General features: G+C 37.9%; 1 protein-coding gene across 4 annotated transcripts in view; it reads left to right on the top strand.

The window, feature by feature from the left end:
• ttc17 (tetratricopeptide repeat domain 17) overlaps positions 1–18,892 on the top strand; it is a 38,585-nt gene that overhangs the window by 9,875 nt on the left and 9,818 nt on the right. For 3 of the 4 annotated variants that reach the window (XM_061887591.1, XM_061887589.1, XM_061887588.1), the window contains exons 3-16: positions 110–279; positions 603–714; positions 2,323–2,454; positions 3,113–3,222; positions 3,333–3,480; positions 4,330–4,469; positions 5,612–5,772; positions 6,022–6,152; positions 7,910–8,062; positions 10,284–10,399; positions 10,517–10,673; positions 10,792–10,863; positions 10,992–11,216; positions 14,299–14,518. In XM_061887591.1, coding sequence (XP_061743575.1) covers positions 110–279; positions 603–714; positions 2,323–2,454; positions 3,113–3,222; positions 3,333–3,480; positions 4,330–4,469; positions 5,612–5,772; positions 6,022–6,152; positions 7,910–8,062; positions 10,284–10,399; positions 10,517–10,673; positions 10,792–10,863; positions 10,992–11,216; positions 14,299–14,518 — 2,047 coding nt within the window. The remainder of the gene's footprint in view (positions 1–109; positions 280–602; positions 715–2,322; positions 2,455–3,112; positions 3,223–3,332; positions 3,481–4,329; positions 4,470–5,611; positions 5,773–6,021; positions 6,153–7,909; positions 8,063–10,283; positions 10,400–10,516; positions 10,674–10,791; positions 10,864–10,991; positions 11,217–14,298; positions 14,519–18,892) is intronic. The other variant, XM_061887590.1, reaches the window with a different exon arrangement.

Below are 18,892 nucleotides of genomic sequence, written 5' to 3'. Positions count from 1 at the left end.
TATTTTCCGGATGCATGTGTGTATTATTTAGTCATTAGTATCATTATAGCATTCATATTTTTGTTCTTCGGTCTTCTCACTTTTGTCTTACTGCCTTACTTTTGTGCAGAAGCAGCTAGTAGCACAGAAGATTCACATTGAGGAGAATGAGGACAGAGACACGGGCCTGGAGCAGCGGCACTACAAAGAGGATTCAGACTGCATCCTGGCCAAAGTACCCTTGGGGGACCTCGATTTGTATGATAGCACTTACATCTCCTTAGAGAGTAAAGACATCCGGTAAATCCAATGAAGGGAAATGGTTTCCCTTTACACAGAAAACATGTTAACAAATGCTATTTTTTCAGTTTTTCATCTGACATGTTGAGGATCCAGGCGCCGTCAAAGTCAACAAAATGTAGCATACCAACTTAGAAGAATATAAAATAAGTGTCACTGTTCATCTTAAACACATGTTATTGGTTTTAAGTCATTTGTTATCTTTACTTATTCCTCTAAAAAATGCAAGTCTTTCAAATGAACTTTTGTTATCGATTTCATTGACCAATTTGCTCATGCATTTTTTCAATTGTTTTTTTTTCTCCTCCTTCCGGTTTTTGCAGCCCTGAAGACTATGTGGATTCACTGTCAGCTGTGCCTGTAGATCTTCAAAAGCCAGACTGTGCAAAAGTGTTACCACTGCCTTATAGTATCCATGCTTTCCAGCATCTCAGGGTGAGTCTTGTCATCAGTTACATTTAATTGCAATATTAGATGTGCGATACCACTGATTTTCTTTCCGATCCGATACCAAGTAAAATTCAGGCTGGTATTGGCGATACCGATCAGATACTTTTTGCAAATATACCCTAATATATCTGGTAAAATTTTAAACATAATTTATTCCAAATGTTGCTGGTCTTGGGGAATCGTCTTCATATGATATAAAACCACAGGGCGAAACAAATTACGGCGTTATTCTGCACTGAATTTGTTACCTTGTTTATATTAACCTCTGTATGTATTGTCTAAAAAACAGCCTACAATAAAAGGATGCATACACTTACTGTTTATTTTCAATTATTCTGTTAGTTTACACTATGTTCCTGGAAATGATATACATTTTCTCAAATATAAGTATCACAAGTATTGATATTAGGATTTGAGAATCAATATTAGAGCATAAAGATCTGGTATCGGCGGTATCATTATTTCAGTATGAATGTGCATATCAATACTATTTACCTTAGATCATAATTTTCTCGCATTAATCAAAAAACAGCTTTAAACACCACTCAATAAGTATCAATTAAAAATATCAATTGTTGTCACTGGCTATTTATCAATTCATTCAACGCAAAGACCAGGTGGTCCTCAAAGCTTTTTTTACCAAGTACCACCTCAGAAAACCTTTGGCTCTCCAAGTACCACCATAATGGCCAACACGAAAACACAGTAGCGTCGTAGACCTAAGTATTTGTTTAAACACAAGGCAAAGGTTTTATTTAACAAGTATATTTACAGTAATATTTGTTGTTTCTGTAACATTACACACAGTTTGAACTGTAACAATGTGTTTGAATATAGGAAAATGAAACACTAATTACTTAATTGATTATATGGTGAACCATTATTACTAGTTTGGGAATCACTGACAAACAATATCCTAGTGTGAGGTGTTTCTTTGAAATTAAGCATTTATAATAACCTGTTAGGTACTGGAAATAAGGGCAAGTGAAGAGCTTTTCATAGAATATTGACATATTGCATTCTTCGAAATCATAATAAACACAATGTAGTGCGATTTAAAAAGTTCATTAAAAAAAATTTCAGCACAAACTTCAGAATATTGCTGCATCCCTATTTGCTTGTCTTATGACAAGTGATGGCCATGTTCGATCAATGACTGGTTGATATTTGGCAGTGCATTAGACAGAGCCACATTAATATTGTGTAAAATGAAAATTACTGTCTATGATGGATCACATTGGCCACAATTGTCAGCATTCGGAGCCCATATTAGCATAAAGTACCCAAATATCTGTGTGACATGACCTCATTTAAATGCTTGGAAACTGGTTTGACAGTCCAAACTATTAAGCAAGCAAGTTTTTCATGTTTGTTGCATTTCTAATGGAATTTTCCATTCTGTCTGCTTGTCAAGTTATTTACATTGTGTTCTACTACCACTGTACACAATTATCTCTCTTGACAAAGGAAACCTTTTTGTTACCTGTGTTTCTTAAAAACAAAACATTGCTTAGTATTATTATTGGAAAAATGTGTTATTTAAGTGCTGTTGCTGTGTTGTTTCCCTTTTCTGACTGGATTGTCTCATTGTAGGGTGTTCAAGAGAGGGCAAATCTTACCTTCCCATTGCTGTCAAAGGAGGATCCAATTTTTAGTTCCTTGTCACATAAACTGGGCCGTAGTATAGATGTGGTGGGCCATCGCATCCAACAGGCACTGCTAAAGGTAAACTTTGTATCTTCACAAGTTTTTTTCTTTTACTTTTTTAACACAGGCTTGTCATTTTGTTATTTAACCGACAGTTGCATTTTCTCACTTTGATTTATACTGTATTTGTAAAGTGAAGTGAATTCTGTCTATATAGCGCTTTTCCTCTAGTGATTCAAAGCGTGTAATGTTCTTATTTAACTGACAGTTGCATTTTAATGCTTTGTATTCATACTACATTTAAATGAATTCTATTTATAGAGCGCTTTTTCTCCAGTGACTCAAAGTACTTTACATAGTGAAAGCAATTATCTTCATCTTTAAACTACATTTAAACCAGTGTGGTCGGCACCGGGAGCAGGTGGGTGAAGTGTCTTGCCGAAGGTCACAATGGCAGTGATTAGAAAGGCAGAAGCGGGAATCGAACATGGCACCCTCATCAAGTTGCTGGTACGGCCACTCTACCAGCCGAGCCACGCCCTTAACCATCTTGAGATTACATGCATATACTGTAGTTGAGACCAATTCGCCATTATTTCAAAAGCGACAATCAAAGTCAAATGTGTGAACATTGTACCAAAGCAATGCTATCCTTGTCATTTTTTTTGAAGGACGTCCACATAGTAAGCCAATTGAATCATCGCAATGATCATGTTTATTTGATTGTTTGTCCCAGAATTCCTCATCGTGGGTGCTGTATGACATGGCTTCGTTCTATTGGCGTATGAAGAACGAGCCTCAGAGGGCGATGGACTGTGTAGTGCGCGCTCTGCACTTTTCACCAAGGTAGTGTTAGTCTCATTAAACGCTCCCCGCAGAATTTTTCACTTTATTGTGTTTGTATGAGTGCTTCCACACATTGTCACATTTTCTCGCCTGTTTCAATGTGTTATCAGGCAGCAGAAGGATGTAGCCCTGGTTAATATGGCCAACATCCTACACCGCGCCCATTTCTCAGCAGATGCTGCAATTCTAGCTCACGCAGCCCTAGACCTAACCTCTGACCTGTTGACTGGCCACTATACTTTGGCCAACATTTATGCTGTGAGTTCAAAAGAAGCCACATTACAGTATTAACCTTTGTGCGGCCAACATTTATGCTGTGAGTTCAAAAGAAGCCACATTACAGTATTAACCTTGATGCACCACTGAGGCCCAGAATAAGTATTAAGCTCCTTATGTGATATGAATGTTCAGTTTGAAGGTAAACTGTCTAAACATTCGCAATTAAGTTTTTTTTTTCCAAATTTTTGTTTTTAATGAAATTATTTTTGTTTTAGATTGCAATGTTGTTAGAATAGGATATATATAGAAAGTATACTCGCTTTCTCTTAAAAACTAGCTTGGCTCCATTAACTCTTGTTATGACTTATATTTTTAACAGACTGTAATTCTGGTATATTACTATGCTTATTCCATTAAAGAAAACCGATAATTCTCAAATTTCTGAATATTTGAAGCATTGATAGTAAACACATTTTGTTATTTATTGCTGATATATATCACTTTTACGAGCGGATCCCTTTTGAATCTGAAGAGTAAGTGTGTATAGTCAACCTTCATAAGGTTTAAAGCACTGGAGATACGTGTATGTAAAACAGAACTTTACACTGAATGTAATTTAAAACTAAATATTTGCCATCACAAATATACTTTTTTGTTTGTGCCTTTTTAAAAGGTTCTGCAGCATGACACATTCTCAGCATATTTCAAAAAGGCCAGATACATTGTTTAATATCTTTACCAATAGTATTGTCTATTTTATATCTACTTTAGATCTTCTAGATGTATTTTAGATATAAATCATCCAACCTTGTTTGTATTTTCTAAATTGTTTGTACTCTGTCATATGTAGTAGTGAAATGTATGGCTTTACATTCTCTATCCAACCAGATGCTTGGGGAATACAACCACTCAGTGTTGTGTTATGAGCAAGCATTACAGGCCCAGCCGGGCTTCGAGCTGGCCCTGAGGAGGAAGCATGCTGTGCTCTGCCAGCAAAAGCTTGAACAGCGCCTAGAAGCCCAGCACAGGTATTGCTACAAACATTGGTTGTGTCTTCACAATATGTACCAAATTTTCAAGACTATAGAGCGCACCAGGATGTAAGCCGCACCCACTAAATTGTAGAAGAAAAAAATATTTTTCCATAAATTAGCCGCATCAGACTATAAGCCGCAGATATAAGTTGTAAAATTAGTTATTTACACAGTAAGATTTTCTAAATCTTTATTTACATACTTTAATCGTTTCCAAGCGTTGCCTGTAACACGGCATTCAAACGGCTGATCAAACAAAAAGAAGTAAGCGTCATGTACCCACGAGCTGCGGAGGCCAGCTCTCCAATCAGCTAAACAGACTAACTCGGGGGTGATGTCTTGTTGAGTTCACTGAGGAATTTGTGAAACGGAAACTATACAAAAGTAATGCCGTTTTAAGTTATTAATACTGACACAGACACTCGTAAACGTGTTAGCATATTAGCTAATGCTAACGATGTTAGCGTCATTACTTTACGATAGCACATACAAATATGCATGAAACCACTCCTACAGACACCACATATGGGAAGGTTTAGTAAGTATAAACAGTCTTATTTATTCTGTAAAACTTATAAATGTTGTTTGGAGTGATGAATGAAGAATCCATTTGAGTATGTCTAGAAGACTGAACAGTACTCTGGTTGGAAAAAAAAGCACTAGGGATAAATTGAAGGACATTGTAGCACCTTCATTGAGTGACTTTGTCTATAGCACAAACAATAACACACCCTTCCTGTGTTTTTGCTTGTTGTTTTTTTCTTATTAAATAATTTTTATTATTGTCGTCAGCAAAGAAAAATCTATAGATTAGCCGCTACGTCCTATAAACCGCAGGGTTCAAAGCGTAGGAAAGAAGTTGTGGCTTATAGTCCGGAATTTACGGTAATCAGAATGTATTAAAATAAGAACCAGAGTCAAATGTATTTACAAAACTGTGTGATAACTATGGCATGTTAGTGTTCAGAAATGAGTTTCTGCTAATGCCTGCATCGGAATTCATTCTCAGAGGTTTTTTTCCTCCACTTTTTCACCAATGTATAGATTTTTAAGTGAGCAATGATGAAATGCAGATGATGATAACGAGGAAGACTGCAATTTGTTTCTAAGTTGTTACTTCATTGATGTATGTGTAGATCACTGCAGCGAACCCTGAATGAGCTCAAAGAGTACCAAAAGCAGCATGACCACTACCTACGCCAGCAAGAGGCACTAGACAAACACAAGCTTCTGCAGGAAGAACAGATTTTGCACAACATTATTCATGAGACCCAAATGGCCAAAGAAGCTCAATTTGGTAAGATGCAAATACAGTATCGGGATAAGCATCAGGGTTACAGTTATATTCATCTTAAGCATTTCAAGAGGGATTTGTCTTTGAAGAACAAGAACATATGTATGATTACGGGGGAGACCAGTATTAATACAGTTTTAAGATATAAATGGGTCGTCATACTGTAAATAAGACCATTTGTGGTGGATTAAGGACTGTATTGCCATACAGACCTTTGCTGTCATACTAAAAATGTTCCTGTCTTCAAATTAGGAAGCTCAGGTAACCATCAAAGTTGTATACTGGGTCAACAGCAGCACTGGCTCTTCTGCGTCTACGATCTTCCTGTACCCTATCTCCGTGGCGACCTGTATGAACATGTCCATATTGTTCAATATGTTCAAGTAAGTCCTTCTGTTAACATACGACCTGTGTGAAGCTGGCCGCCCTTGTCTTTGCAAATACAGTGGAACTTCGATTTACGAAGCCCTTTATATGTGAACATTTCGATTTGCAAACTTTTAGATTAAGCCAAATGTGTCTCTGTGAACGAACGCTTCATTTGGCGCCTGCAGGCATTGAATCAGGGCAAACATTGTTTGGGAGGCGGAGCCTTCCACTTTACTTGCTGTGCAAGAGAAGTCACGTCTTTGTTTTTTCGCATCTCAACAATTTTTGTCCATTTTGCTAATTCAATAGTAGTCCTAAAAACTCAAAAGACCACCGTGGAAAGAAGGAGGGAATTGCTGTGAAGAATTTTATCACAGCAGAGGAGAAGACTATCTATTCTCTTTCCAAAGCGGCCCCTCGCTCTTTCAAAGCACAAACATGCAGACATGTACGGCTCCCCTATGCACCTCCTTTCCCTTCCTTCTGTCTGATTCTCATCATTTCTTATTGTAAAATAATTGTTTAGTTTTTTTATGTTTATCATTGTAGCAATATGCTTGTTGAAGTTAAGGATTTTTATGATTTTGTCCGTGAGGGTCACATAGTGACTCTTGTGTGTGGATGTGTAGGTTTAGGCATAGCAGAGCATAGAACAACTTGTTGTTTTGACTTTTTTATTATATAGAAAATTGATCCATCATCCCCTTGTTATTTTTGTTTGATATACACTATCGTTGTTAATGTGTTGTTTTGAACATGTGCAAACTTTCACTAAAATATGGACTTTTGTCTGGATTAGTATCAATCAGTCATATTTACATTGTTTCATATGGAGAACTCTGCTTCACGACATGATGTTTTCTGTTTAAGAACCACGTTCAAGACAAATTAAGTTCGTAAATCAAGGTTCGATGAATTAAAATATCACAGCCATTTGTTTGTGCTGTTAGAAAAACATTTGTGCGGTAATTTTTTTTTAAACACAATTTCTATTGGAGATTTTAGAGGGAACAAATGTACATAGACCTGATTAAAAAAATACATACAGTATCTCAGTTAAACTAATGCCAAAAATTTGCTTTGTTCAAAAAAGTAAAATAATGATAAAAAATGAACAAAACAAAATACGTTTGTGGGACATACATATCTGTTCATCCTTACAGTAGCTACACTATGTGTAGCTAATATGGCTTTAATTGTATTAACATTGTATTATTTACACTCAGCCCAGCGTTTTGTCCAAATCCCTCCAAACTTATTCTGGTTTGTGATATGAAAAAAACGAAAACATTTGTGCTAATACGGTTTTAATGTCATTACTGTTTTGTTAATATTTACACGCAGCCCCCGCTCCCTCCCACCTTCTCCAAATCTCTCCAAACTTGCCCCAAACCTTTTTGGCTGGTTTATGGTGTCAAACAACATTTGTAGTATGGACATTCCCGTATAAATCCATTACAAGTGTGAATTATAATACAACATTGGATAATCTCCGGCCACCACTGCGACCCTGAGAGGGACAAACGGTAGAAAATGGATGGATGGCAATATTTAAAACCATAATAACACAAATAGGTCTTGTTTTTTACAACACACACAGCACAAACGTTTGGGACACGTTTTGTGAGATTTGGACAAAGTAGTTGACATCACTGGTCTTAAAATGCATTTGAGAATTACCTAAATATCTTAAAAGCACAAATAAACTTTTTACAGCACAAATGAACGGCAGTGATACTTTAATATTTGGATGTTTTTTCTTTTTTTGTAGTTGGGCGAAGCAATATCGGTAGCATCCAGTGTGGCAACTGTGTCAGATCGCAATTCCAACCTGACATCACACAGCCCGCAGCTCCATCCTTCTGTATCAGGTGACCAGGACCCTGTTGCCGAACTTTGGGGCAGCCATCATGATTACACACAGGTAAGGATAACTAAAATGGATTGCTGTATTCACTTTTTACTTACAATGGGGGTGTGGTTTGATGAATTCTAGAACCCATTAAAGGGGACATACTATGATTTTTTTCCCCCACTACATTTAAACCACTTCCTTGTGGTCTGCATAACATGTAATGATGGTGCTTTTTGTCAAAATTTAGCATAGATTGTTTTACGGACCATCTTCAAGCCCCTTTCTGACTGTACCATCAGTGGGAGGTCTTATTTACATGCCAAAGCTCTCCTCTCGTCCAAGCCCCCTTTGCCTGCGTCTACAGTCGTGCTATAGTTTTTATTGCTTCCATATCGAGTCTATTGACGGATATAAGGTTGAACTATACGCTACTTTGTATTCGAAATGGCAACAGTGGAAAAGTTTAGCATTTTTGGTTCAGTCACCCCACAACAAAGAGGATACAGTAAAGGAAGGACCTTATTAATAACTAAATCATTGTACTATAACTGGAAAAAAAATGGCAGACTCAAGCAATGCCATTCGGGTAAACATTTTACCATATATAGAGATAGCAGCACAATAAAAACGTGAATAAAAAAAGTGTACAATATTACCCTACCTGGTGTGTGTACGCTTGAACCTCCTTACACATCAGAACAATTACCCAGAAAAGTGGATACAAATGAATACAATTTCAAAGTATAAATAATAAAGTAATTCCAAATGCTGCTGTTTTCTTTGACGTGACTCATTTTCTAGTCTCTTTGCCAGACAGGTGATTCTGTATTTGCATGTGCATACAAAACGGCTCTTATACGAATGGCTCGCAACTGCCAATCGGTTCTCATTCACTTAAAAAAAAAAAAAGCAGTTGAAAAGATTTGACTTATTCAGGACCATCAAATATCCAATGCACATTCAAAATTTTAAATTACATTTCTAAATGAACCCAGACAGAACTTTAGATAATACCTTTACTTAGGGGTGTAACGGTACGTGTATTTGTATTGAACCGTTTCGGTACGGGGGTTCGGTTCGGAGGTGTACCGAACGAGTACACATGCTAGCAGCGACCGGGCTAGGACAACATGTAAAAGCCAGAGCTGGAAGACCCTCCAACCGAACGAGTTTCCACACGGACATATTAAATAGCGTACCGCACGTTGTGTAAACATTGCACACCGAGGTACTACACACAGCATGCTAGCAGTGACCGGGCTACGATAGACTGACCATACCTCCTCTTTTCACCGGGTATGTCCTCTTTTGCGGAGCTGTCGGGGTGGAGTTTCTTAAATGCCTCAAATGTCCGGCATTTTAAGTTAGGGTTGCGTGTATTTTCAATGTAAGTTCAGGGTTAAGAAGGGGTTTAAAACAGGACAATTTGTGCACGCAGCAGCATTCGTGTGGGAGGGGCAGAGACAGAGAGAGCGAGAGAGTTAAGATAAACGCGCATGCGTCGCCAGGCTCTGTTTTTTACCCATACATCTATCAGATTTTTTTATTATCTATACCAGGAGTGTCAAAGGTGTGCCCCGGAGTCCATTTGCGACACATAGCTAATGTTTTAAAGGCCCACGGCACATTCTAATAATACTATTAAAATAAACAAAAACATAAACAAAAGTGAAATAAAAAGCTTAAAGGCTAAATGTCATTTAGAAAAAGTTGCAACGTTGACTAATAAAACAAAGCTGTTTTTTTTTCTTTCAAACTGTCATTGCTCAAAACATAATATTGAATCAAAATCAATGTTATTATGAATTATTGACCTATCAAAGGTTCCGATTACTTCACATCAAATATTCCACTAAGAAAAGTATTTTAGGTGGAAGATTTTGCAAATTTGGTAAATAAATAACCCAAAAAATGTATATTTTGTTGTTTTCTTACTGTACCGAAAATGAACCGAACCGTGACCTCTGAACCAAGGTACATACCGAACCGAAATTTTTGTGTACCGTTACACCCCTACCTTTACTGTGTTTTGACCAAACACATTGAGTACATTCAAATCAAACATTTAAAAAAAGTTTGTGTATGACATTCTGACATTTTTTTTAGGTTGACTTGAATTATGTTAGCAAGTAATTTACTCTGATTAATTAGAATTAATCCAAACTCAAAATGTGATTAATCAGATTTACAAAAAATATATAATTTGACAGCACTAACAAAATTGACATTTTGTTGCTTAACCTAGTGATTTTCGTGGAAAAAAAACAACCTTAAAAGTATTTTTTTGTAGAAAGTGCAGAAGATGTTGTGGCCTCTGAGGACAGACTGCATCAGTGAATACCCAAGTGTCCCCCCTGTGCACCTGCTACCAACGTATCACCTTTTACATGAAACCAACAGCCACAGGCAAGAACACATTTATGGTTTTGGGATTGTTTTTGTGGGTAGATGGCTGTGCCTCAAGTTTTTAACAGAAAAAATAATATTGTATAAAACAATTAATCTCTCTCTCTCTACATTCAGCTCTGAGGCAACCTTACTCTATCTGAGTCATAGTCCTCCTAAGGCACTGGGCCTGCCAGTCTGTGGTCCCGTCTCCCAAGTAAATACTGCCCTCTTGCCTGCTTCACTAGACTGGCTCCTGGAAGAAAAAGAGCTGCCAGATCCGTTTGCCTACCAGGTGTTTGTCTGCTTGTATTTGTGGGTGTTTGTTACAAAGAAAAACATTGTCAAAGGAGCATGGTATCTTTCAGCAGTGTGAAAAAGTACCCTCTAAGTAGTATTTATTTTGATTACAGATTTTGGAGTCACGCAGTGGCGGTTGGACAATGGAGCAAATTGGTGGTCGAATTGCTGAAGCAATGAAACAAGTAAGCAAACATAGTTATTATTCTCTATCACTAATTTTTTGTATGTTTACACTTGTATTCCTAGCTTCTTGGCTCCAACTCTCCAATGCCAATTATTGCTGTAATAAGGAAGTTATTTGTTTCTGTAGGAGACAATAGCCAATTGGCGGGTCAGCAATGAGGCCTCTCTTTTCTGGCGGGCCCAAGGAAATGGTAGCCTGGCCATTCAGTGCCTGCGCCAAGTGTTGATCTCAGCCCCGCCTTCTCACCGCCATTTGCCCCTTATCAATGCTGCTAACCTGATGCTACATTATGGATTTACTACCCACGCAATAGCACTGCTGGAGGATGCACTGGCTCTCAATGCAACTGAGGTAGAGGCACATTCTTTGTCTGAAAAGACTGTAGTCACAGTGGTTATTCGGCACCAGGCTTGTGCAAAATATGGGATTTCAATTCAATTATTTTGAAGTAGGCCTTGGCTATATGGCCTAAAAATTTAACCTCCGATCTATTCACCAAAAATGTATTTAATATTTGTCTGATTTCTTTTTCCTTCTTTTTAATTAATTTAATTAATTCATTACAAGTTTCACTTTCATTTTATTTGTTGTTTGATTTGATTTGTTTGTAATGGTACACTCCATTTAAATTGTATAAAGTTAGTTCTTTTTAGAACAGATATACTAAAAAAAAAAACCCAAAAACAGATTTATTTAGCTATTTAAGCTAATTCTGGAATAATTACTGTGATTAATTTGTTCAAATGTTGATCAATATGAATTGGTATAATCCATCCATCCATCCATTTGCTACCGCTTATTCCCTTTCGGGGTCGCGGGGGGCGCTGGCGTCTATCTCAGCTCAGCTACTGTAAAGCTTCATTTGGGAGGAAGAACTCATGTCTTGAATGAAATACTTCTAAAAAAAAAATAGCTTTAAGAGATCTCTAGTTTTAAACGCAAGGTGTTTCACTGTTTAGGCACCATATCTGTAGCAAAGTGACTGCTTTTGTGAACGCTTTCCCCTTCTTTTTTTATTATGCATGGTACCTTCTGTTAATGAGTTCACTACAGTGAGCTTCTTTTCAGCTGAAGTTCGTTTGTTTTTATGTCCTTGTTTGCCACATAAAAACTTATATTTCCCCTACTTGACTGGATGCATTGGTTTAGAGGCTGGAAAAAGTTTGTTGTGCTGCTGCCTTTTTTAAACAAATAATCAAATTTAATAAAATCGTTTTATCGCTCAGACCTAGTTTGAAGGAACAGAATTAAATTGGCTCCACCCCACATGACGTTGAAATGGAATTACAGAAATTGGAATTAATTTATTTACACTTAAGAGAAATTCCTTATAGCCAAATAACAGAAAAAAATTTACTATTTTGTCATGAGAACTCATAATACTTTAAAAACAATGAAACACAAATTGACTCCATTTTGAGCCTTTTTTCCTCGGAAATTAGTTCTGACCATCTATTTTTTAAACAAAAGCTTTCAAAATATTAAAATGGCTTGGTAACGTTTTTGAATAAAGTAGAGAATAATGGGCAATTAGGTGTTTTTCTACCATCCATCCATCCATCCATTTTTCTACCGCTTATTCCCTTTGGGGTCGCGGGGGGTGCTGGTTCCTATCTCAACTACAATCGGGCGGAGGGCGGTGTGCACCCTGGACAAGTCGCCACCTCATCGCAGGGCCAACACAGATAAGACGGACAACATTCACACTCACATTCACACACTAGGGCCAATTTAGTGTTGCCAATCAACCTATCCCCAGGTGCACGTCTTTGGAGACATGCACCAATGTTTTTCTACCATTTTCTATAAATTGGAAGTCATGTGACATCAAACTACAGTAGTACCTCAACTCGAGAGTGCTTTAACTTAAGTGCTCTAAACAAATTCATTGACAAGAATCCCCACAATTTGTGGGCAATTTTAATCTGCCCAAAACATTTGGTCTTATTCACTAGCATTAGCTTGAGGCGAGAGATCAACTTAACTTTGTCTGTCCAACCATGGGAAGGAATAAAGACTGTGAAGAACAGTGCTGAGCAGAAGAAGCAGATATTAATTGAATAAAAAAAATAATTAATCAAAAACATGACTTTACTTCATATAACTACTGCAGTTGTTAGTAGCACATTGTATTTTATTGTTTTTGTACAGGATTTCTTAATTAAAAGTTGTTTTTTCTTTTTAAAAGACATGTCAAAATGGTGCTGTTTTGGTGAGGAGGCAAGCACCAATTTATTTCAATACATAACAATGGGAGAGGTTAATTTAAAATACATTTTGAGTTAAGAGCTCTGTCCCATAACCAATTAAGCTTGTAAGTTGAGGTACTACTATACATTTTTGATATGATACTTTTGTTCCTAATTTTTAATGAGAAATATTGGCTGTCACCAAACTGATAATATGCACATGAAGTGCATAGTGACACTATTTATATGAAATATTTAAACCAGTAGATATGAAATACGGCCGACTGTGTTTTGTAAAGCATGACTCTTGAATGCTTTAAAATGATCAGTTGGAATTTGAAATAAATTCCACTTCCTTTTATTTGAATTAAAATGACAGGTATTCCTCCTGTCTGCTACCTGAATTCAAATTTATGGAATTGAACTGGAATTTGTGAGACATTTTCAATCTTATTATTTTTTTAATTTTTGATTGACCGCAATCAGGAAATCCAATTTGTTAAAAAGTCTCAAACGCCCTGAGCTGTGAATTGTAAATCTTTTTTTTTTCTTTTCTTTTCTTAGTTTATCTCGAACATGACATACATACAACATTATACATCAGTTAAATTCATCATTTCGCAATACACAATACATCATGTCCGAAAAGGAGTAGGAAGAAGCAAAGCTTATTTAATCCTACCCCTTTTCCACTTCAGAGCGCCCACAATATATACAATTATTCACTGACCTTCTTTACAGCAAAATATCAAAATAGCAAAATGACATCTATGAGTGATTAACACAGCAGTTTTCTAACATGTACTTAATTATTTCAGTCATTATTAACATACTAAGATGAAGAATATCTTATTTTCAATAAGTTTGAAAGTGTTTCTCATAATACTTCTTCTTTGTACTTTGTAAGCACTATTAATTTAAACATCCTCTTAAACTGGCTCATATCAGTACAATGTTTAACTTCTTTACTTAATCCATTCCATAATTTAATTCCACATACTGATATGCTAAAAGTTTTAAGTGTTGTACACAATTTACACTGAACTGATTTAATTCAGCCTAGAAATATTACATTTCTAATATAACTTAAATGGATTTGTATTGTTTGGCTCATTGTTGGTTTTTAGGTTTAGGGAGAAACGAGGATTAGTGGAAGCCTGTAATAGACTCCACTTTACCTTGATTATTGTGTGTATATACTTAACTTGCTTGGTATTCTAACAATTCCCTTTGTTCGCCCTTAGCCTCACACCCTCCTCAGCCTGGTAAGCCTGCATTTGGCACAGGGCAATGTGACAGGAGCGTTGACATTGTATCGCCACACCCTGGCAAAAGCAGTTTCCTCCTCCACTTCCTCCTCATCTTTTGCTGGCTGTGAGCAGTGCCGCGCCAGCATACCTCTTCTGCGTTGCCTGCAGTTCTACCCCGTCCTTTACAATCTTTCAAATCAACAGCCCTGCTCACGTGAGTAACTGATACAACGTTTTTGATGTATTCTTTTCTTTTCAACAAAAAAAGCAACAATCCAGGAATACGTTTTAGTTATGATATTTAGGAACACCACCAGAAGTTACATCACGGGTCTGCACATTGCTTGGAAGCAATGTGCACATCTGACCTAGGATCAGTTCTTTTGGCGTGTGCACATCTGTCTGACCCGGGATCAGTTATTGTGGCCATGTCCACATCTGACCTGGGATCAATCAGTTCTTGTGGCCATGTCCACATCTGACTTGGGATCAGTTATAATGAGCAGGTGCACATCTCACATGGGATCAGTTATTATGGGCAGGAGAACAACTGACCTGGGATCAGTTCTTGTGGCCATGTCCACATCTGACCTCAGATCAGTTCTTGTGGCCCATGTCCACATCTGACCTGAGATCAGTTCTTGTGGCCCATGTCCACAAATGACCTGGGATCAGTTCTTGTGGGCAGCTGCACATCTGACCTGGGATCAGTTATTGTGGCCATGTCCACATCTGACCTGGGATCAGTTATAATGGGCAGGTGCACATCTGACCTGGGATCAGTTCTTGTGGCCCATGTCCACAAATGACCTGGGATCAGTTCTTGTGGGCAGCTGCACATCTGATCTGAGATCAGTTCTTGTGGCCATGTCCACATCTGACCTGGGATTAGTTATTGTGGGCATGTCCACATCTGACCTGGGATCAGTTCTTTTGGGCGGGTGCACATCTGACCTGGGATCAGTTATAATGGGTAAGTGCACATCGGACCTAGGATCAGTTCTTTTGGCCAGCTGCACATCTGACCTGAGATTAGTTCTTGTGGCCATGTCCACATATGACCTAAGATCAGTTCTTATGGGCTGGTGCATAATCTGACCTGAGATCTGTTCTTGGGGGCAGGTGCACATCTGACCTGAGACAGTTCTTGTGGCCATATCCACATCTGACCTGATATCAGTTCTTGTGGCCCATCTCCACATATGACCTGAGATCAGTTCTTGTGGCCCATATCCACATATGACCTGGGATCAGTTCTTTTGGGCAGGTGCACATCTGACCTGAGATCAGTTCTTGTGGCTCATGTCCACATATGACCTGGGATCAGTTATTTTGGGCAGGTGCACATCTGACCTGGGATCAGTTCTTTTGGCCAGCTGCACATCTGACTTAAGATCAGTTCTTCTGGCCATGTCCACATATGACCTGGGATCAGTTCTTTTGGGCAGGTGCACATCTGACATGAGATCAGTTCTTGTGGGCAGGTGCACATCTGACCTGGGATCAGTTCTTGTGGGCAGGAGAACAGCTGACTTGGGATCAGTTCCTTGTGGCCATGTCCACATCTGACCTGGGATCAGTTATAATGGGCAGGTGCACATCTGACCTGGGATCATTTATTATGGGCAGGTGCACATTAGACCTGGGAACAGTACTTGTGGCCCATGTCCACAAATGACCTGAGATCAGTTCTTGTGGGCAGCTGCACATCTGATCTGAGATCAGTTCTTGTGGCCATGTCCACATCTGACCTGGGATTAGTTCTTGTGGGCATGTCCACATGTGACCTGGGATCAGTTCTTTTGGGCGGGTGCACATCTGTCCTGGGATCAGTTATTGTGGGCTGGTGCACATCTGACCTGGGATCAGTTCTTTTGGGCAGGTGCACATCTGACCTGAGATCAGTTCTTGTGGCCATGTCCACATCCGACCTGAGATCAGTTCTTGTGGGTAGGTGCACATCTGACTTGGGATCAGTTCTTGTGGGCTGGTGCACATCTGACCTGGGATCAGTTCTTGTGGGCTGGTGCACATCTGACCTGGGATCAGTTCTTGTGGGCTGGTGCACATCTGACCTGGGATCAGTTATTTTGGGTAGGTGCGAATGGTTCCATGCACTGTGCCTGTGGCATGAGCTCTGTATGAACCAGGTGGTATGATATGATAGAAATGATAGAAATGACAACCCATACCCGAGCCAATCAGAGCAGCGTTCTCTCGCCCTCACTCCGTCTCTCTCTCTCTCTGAGAGAGAGAGACGGAGTGAGTGAGACACAGAGAAGTGTAAACGAAACATGGAGATATTTGACTAAAAACAACAAAGAACGTTGACTTGCGTTAGCAATAACTCAAAGATAAATACAATTATTATCTGTTCTTATAATAATTATAATTATATATATATGGGTCGGGTTTGGTTTTGGAATTTGATTGCATTAATATGTATTGTTTTGTTGGATTGATTAAAAAAAATTCCCATATACGTATTCGTGCTGGGTCCAAACGGACACGTCGCTGGGTCTGGACATGGACCGCGGTCCGCCTGTTGAGGATCACTGTAATAGATGATTAAGTCAGTTATGATTAACATTCTGAGATGAAGACTATCTCGTTTTAATAAGTTTAAAGGTGTTTCTTCTAAAATATTCTTCCTTGTACTTTATACGCATTTTTATTTTAACAGCCTACTAAAGTAAATCATATTAGTACATTGTTTAACTTCTTTGCTCAATCCATTGCATAATTTAATCACACTTACTGATATGCTAAATAATTTAAGTTTTATACGTCCATACAAATGTTTTAAGTTAGTTATTCCTCTAATGTTATATTTTTCTTAATTTTTTGACAAGAGTTGTTATACATTCTTGGGTAGCAGATTACAGTTTGCGTTTTGCATAATTGTAGCTGTTTGCAGATGCACAAAATCATTGAATTTCAGTATTTTTTATTCAATAATAAAAAAGTTCGTATGCTCTCTACATCAAAACATTATTTATTATCTTAACTGATCTTGAAATATGTTGAGGCCCATGCTATGTATGTACATGATCGTTTCACCTTGTAAATCTAAACAAACCGTTCTAATATTTTGAGTTTGATCAATATATTTAGTAGGGAGATGACAAAAAATTGTAAAAGTTTTGGAAATGGTACAAAATGTCACATTCTTATGTAATTTTTACAAATGTTTTTATTTTTTGTTAAATTCAACAGAAGAATATTCTTTTTCCAAATTTATTTTGTTCTATGCTTTGTGCCTATTAAGAACTCAGTGTTGGCTTTTTAAGGTCATGTTACCTATAAACTAAACAAAATTGATGCTAATCCACCTTTTTGTCATTTTTTTTCAAAATAAGAATCAATAAGAGAACCGACAAGGAACCAAATCGTTAAGCAGAATCGGAACCGAAAAAATCTTATCAACTCCCATCCCGACTCAGGAGGAAAAGTCAGCAAGAGTTGTGTTTGTCACACAGCAAGACACTGCCCCTTAGGGTTTTGGAAGAGAATTGCAAGTGACGCGCCAGCCCCTGTGGAAGATCTATAAACGAACCAGAACGCTGTCAGAAAGAATGCAAGCTACAGGACGCGAGAGTATATTCCAGCCTTTACTTTTCAATGAACCTGACATGTATATTTCCGTAAAAAAACAAAAACCCATGCATGCAGGTGGAAAACATGCAAACTCAACATTGAGATGAACCCAGATCTCCCGACTGTCCTCGAGGACACCGTGCGGCTGTATTCATTATGCTTTGGTGATGATGCTTGTTTCTGGAGGTGTTCCTGGATTGTAATCAAAACCATGTCCCACCCTTTTCAAAAGTATAGTAATGTAACTTTTGAAAATGTACACTGTTTAAATATATATCTTGAAGTCGTCACCGCTATTTTTTATTTTATAACCAGACACTGTCGAAAATAAACTTCACAAACTTATAGGGTCACTTGGTCACAACATTAGGTACAACTGTATAATCTCCAAGAAAAACAGACCTGCATAGAAAAATAGCTGCATGTATGTCATATTTCGGTGTTATTATGTGCATGACATGATTAGGTGAAAATAATACTTTATCTAGCCACCCCTTTGGCCGAGAGCTTGACTTAATGTCCAAATAAGCACGTCCACCACGTCACAACAGAGCTAGACTGCAAGACTCTGCGAACAGAGACTTCCAATACGCCTAAATGCATGAACATTACGGTTTGATGCTTTGGTATTGTTTAATATTCAGTAATCAAGTTTCCAACGATGTATCATCTTTTATAAGTCAGAAAGGATATCATAGATCCCTTTAAATATTTTTTCCTGGTAAATGCTTTGGCATATTTTGTGTCGTGTCATAACATATTATTTAGCAAGGTAATCTTTACCCATCTAGGAAATGCTTATCTTATCCTGAGAAAACTCCACTGCTGTTCCTTGAAGCTGCAAGAGTGACAGTGAGAAACAAGTAGTAAATGAGCAAAGACAACACACCTACTTCCTTATTCATATCAGTTGGAGTGAAGCAAAAAGCACTTTGAAGTAGAGAAATGTTACCACTCAATAATTTAAAGCTGCTGGAAATAGCTTAAACCA

The sequence above is a fragment of the Nerophis ophidion genome, linkage group LG25, assembly GCF_033978795.1.
Source record: "Nerophis ophidion isolate RoL-2023_Sa linkage group LG25, RoL_Noph_v1.0, whole genome shotgun sequence".
Classification (NCBI taxonomy): Eukaryota; Metazoa; Chordata; class Actinopteri; order Syngnathiformes; family Syngnathidae; genus Nerophis; species Nerophis ophidion.
Note: the sequence above shows the minus strand (reverse complement) of the source record. Positions and strands in the feature narration are given on the sequence as shown.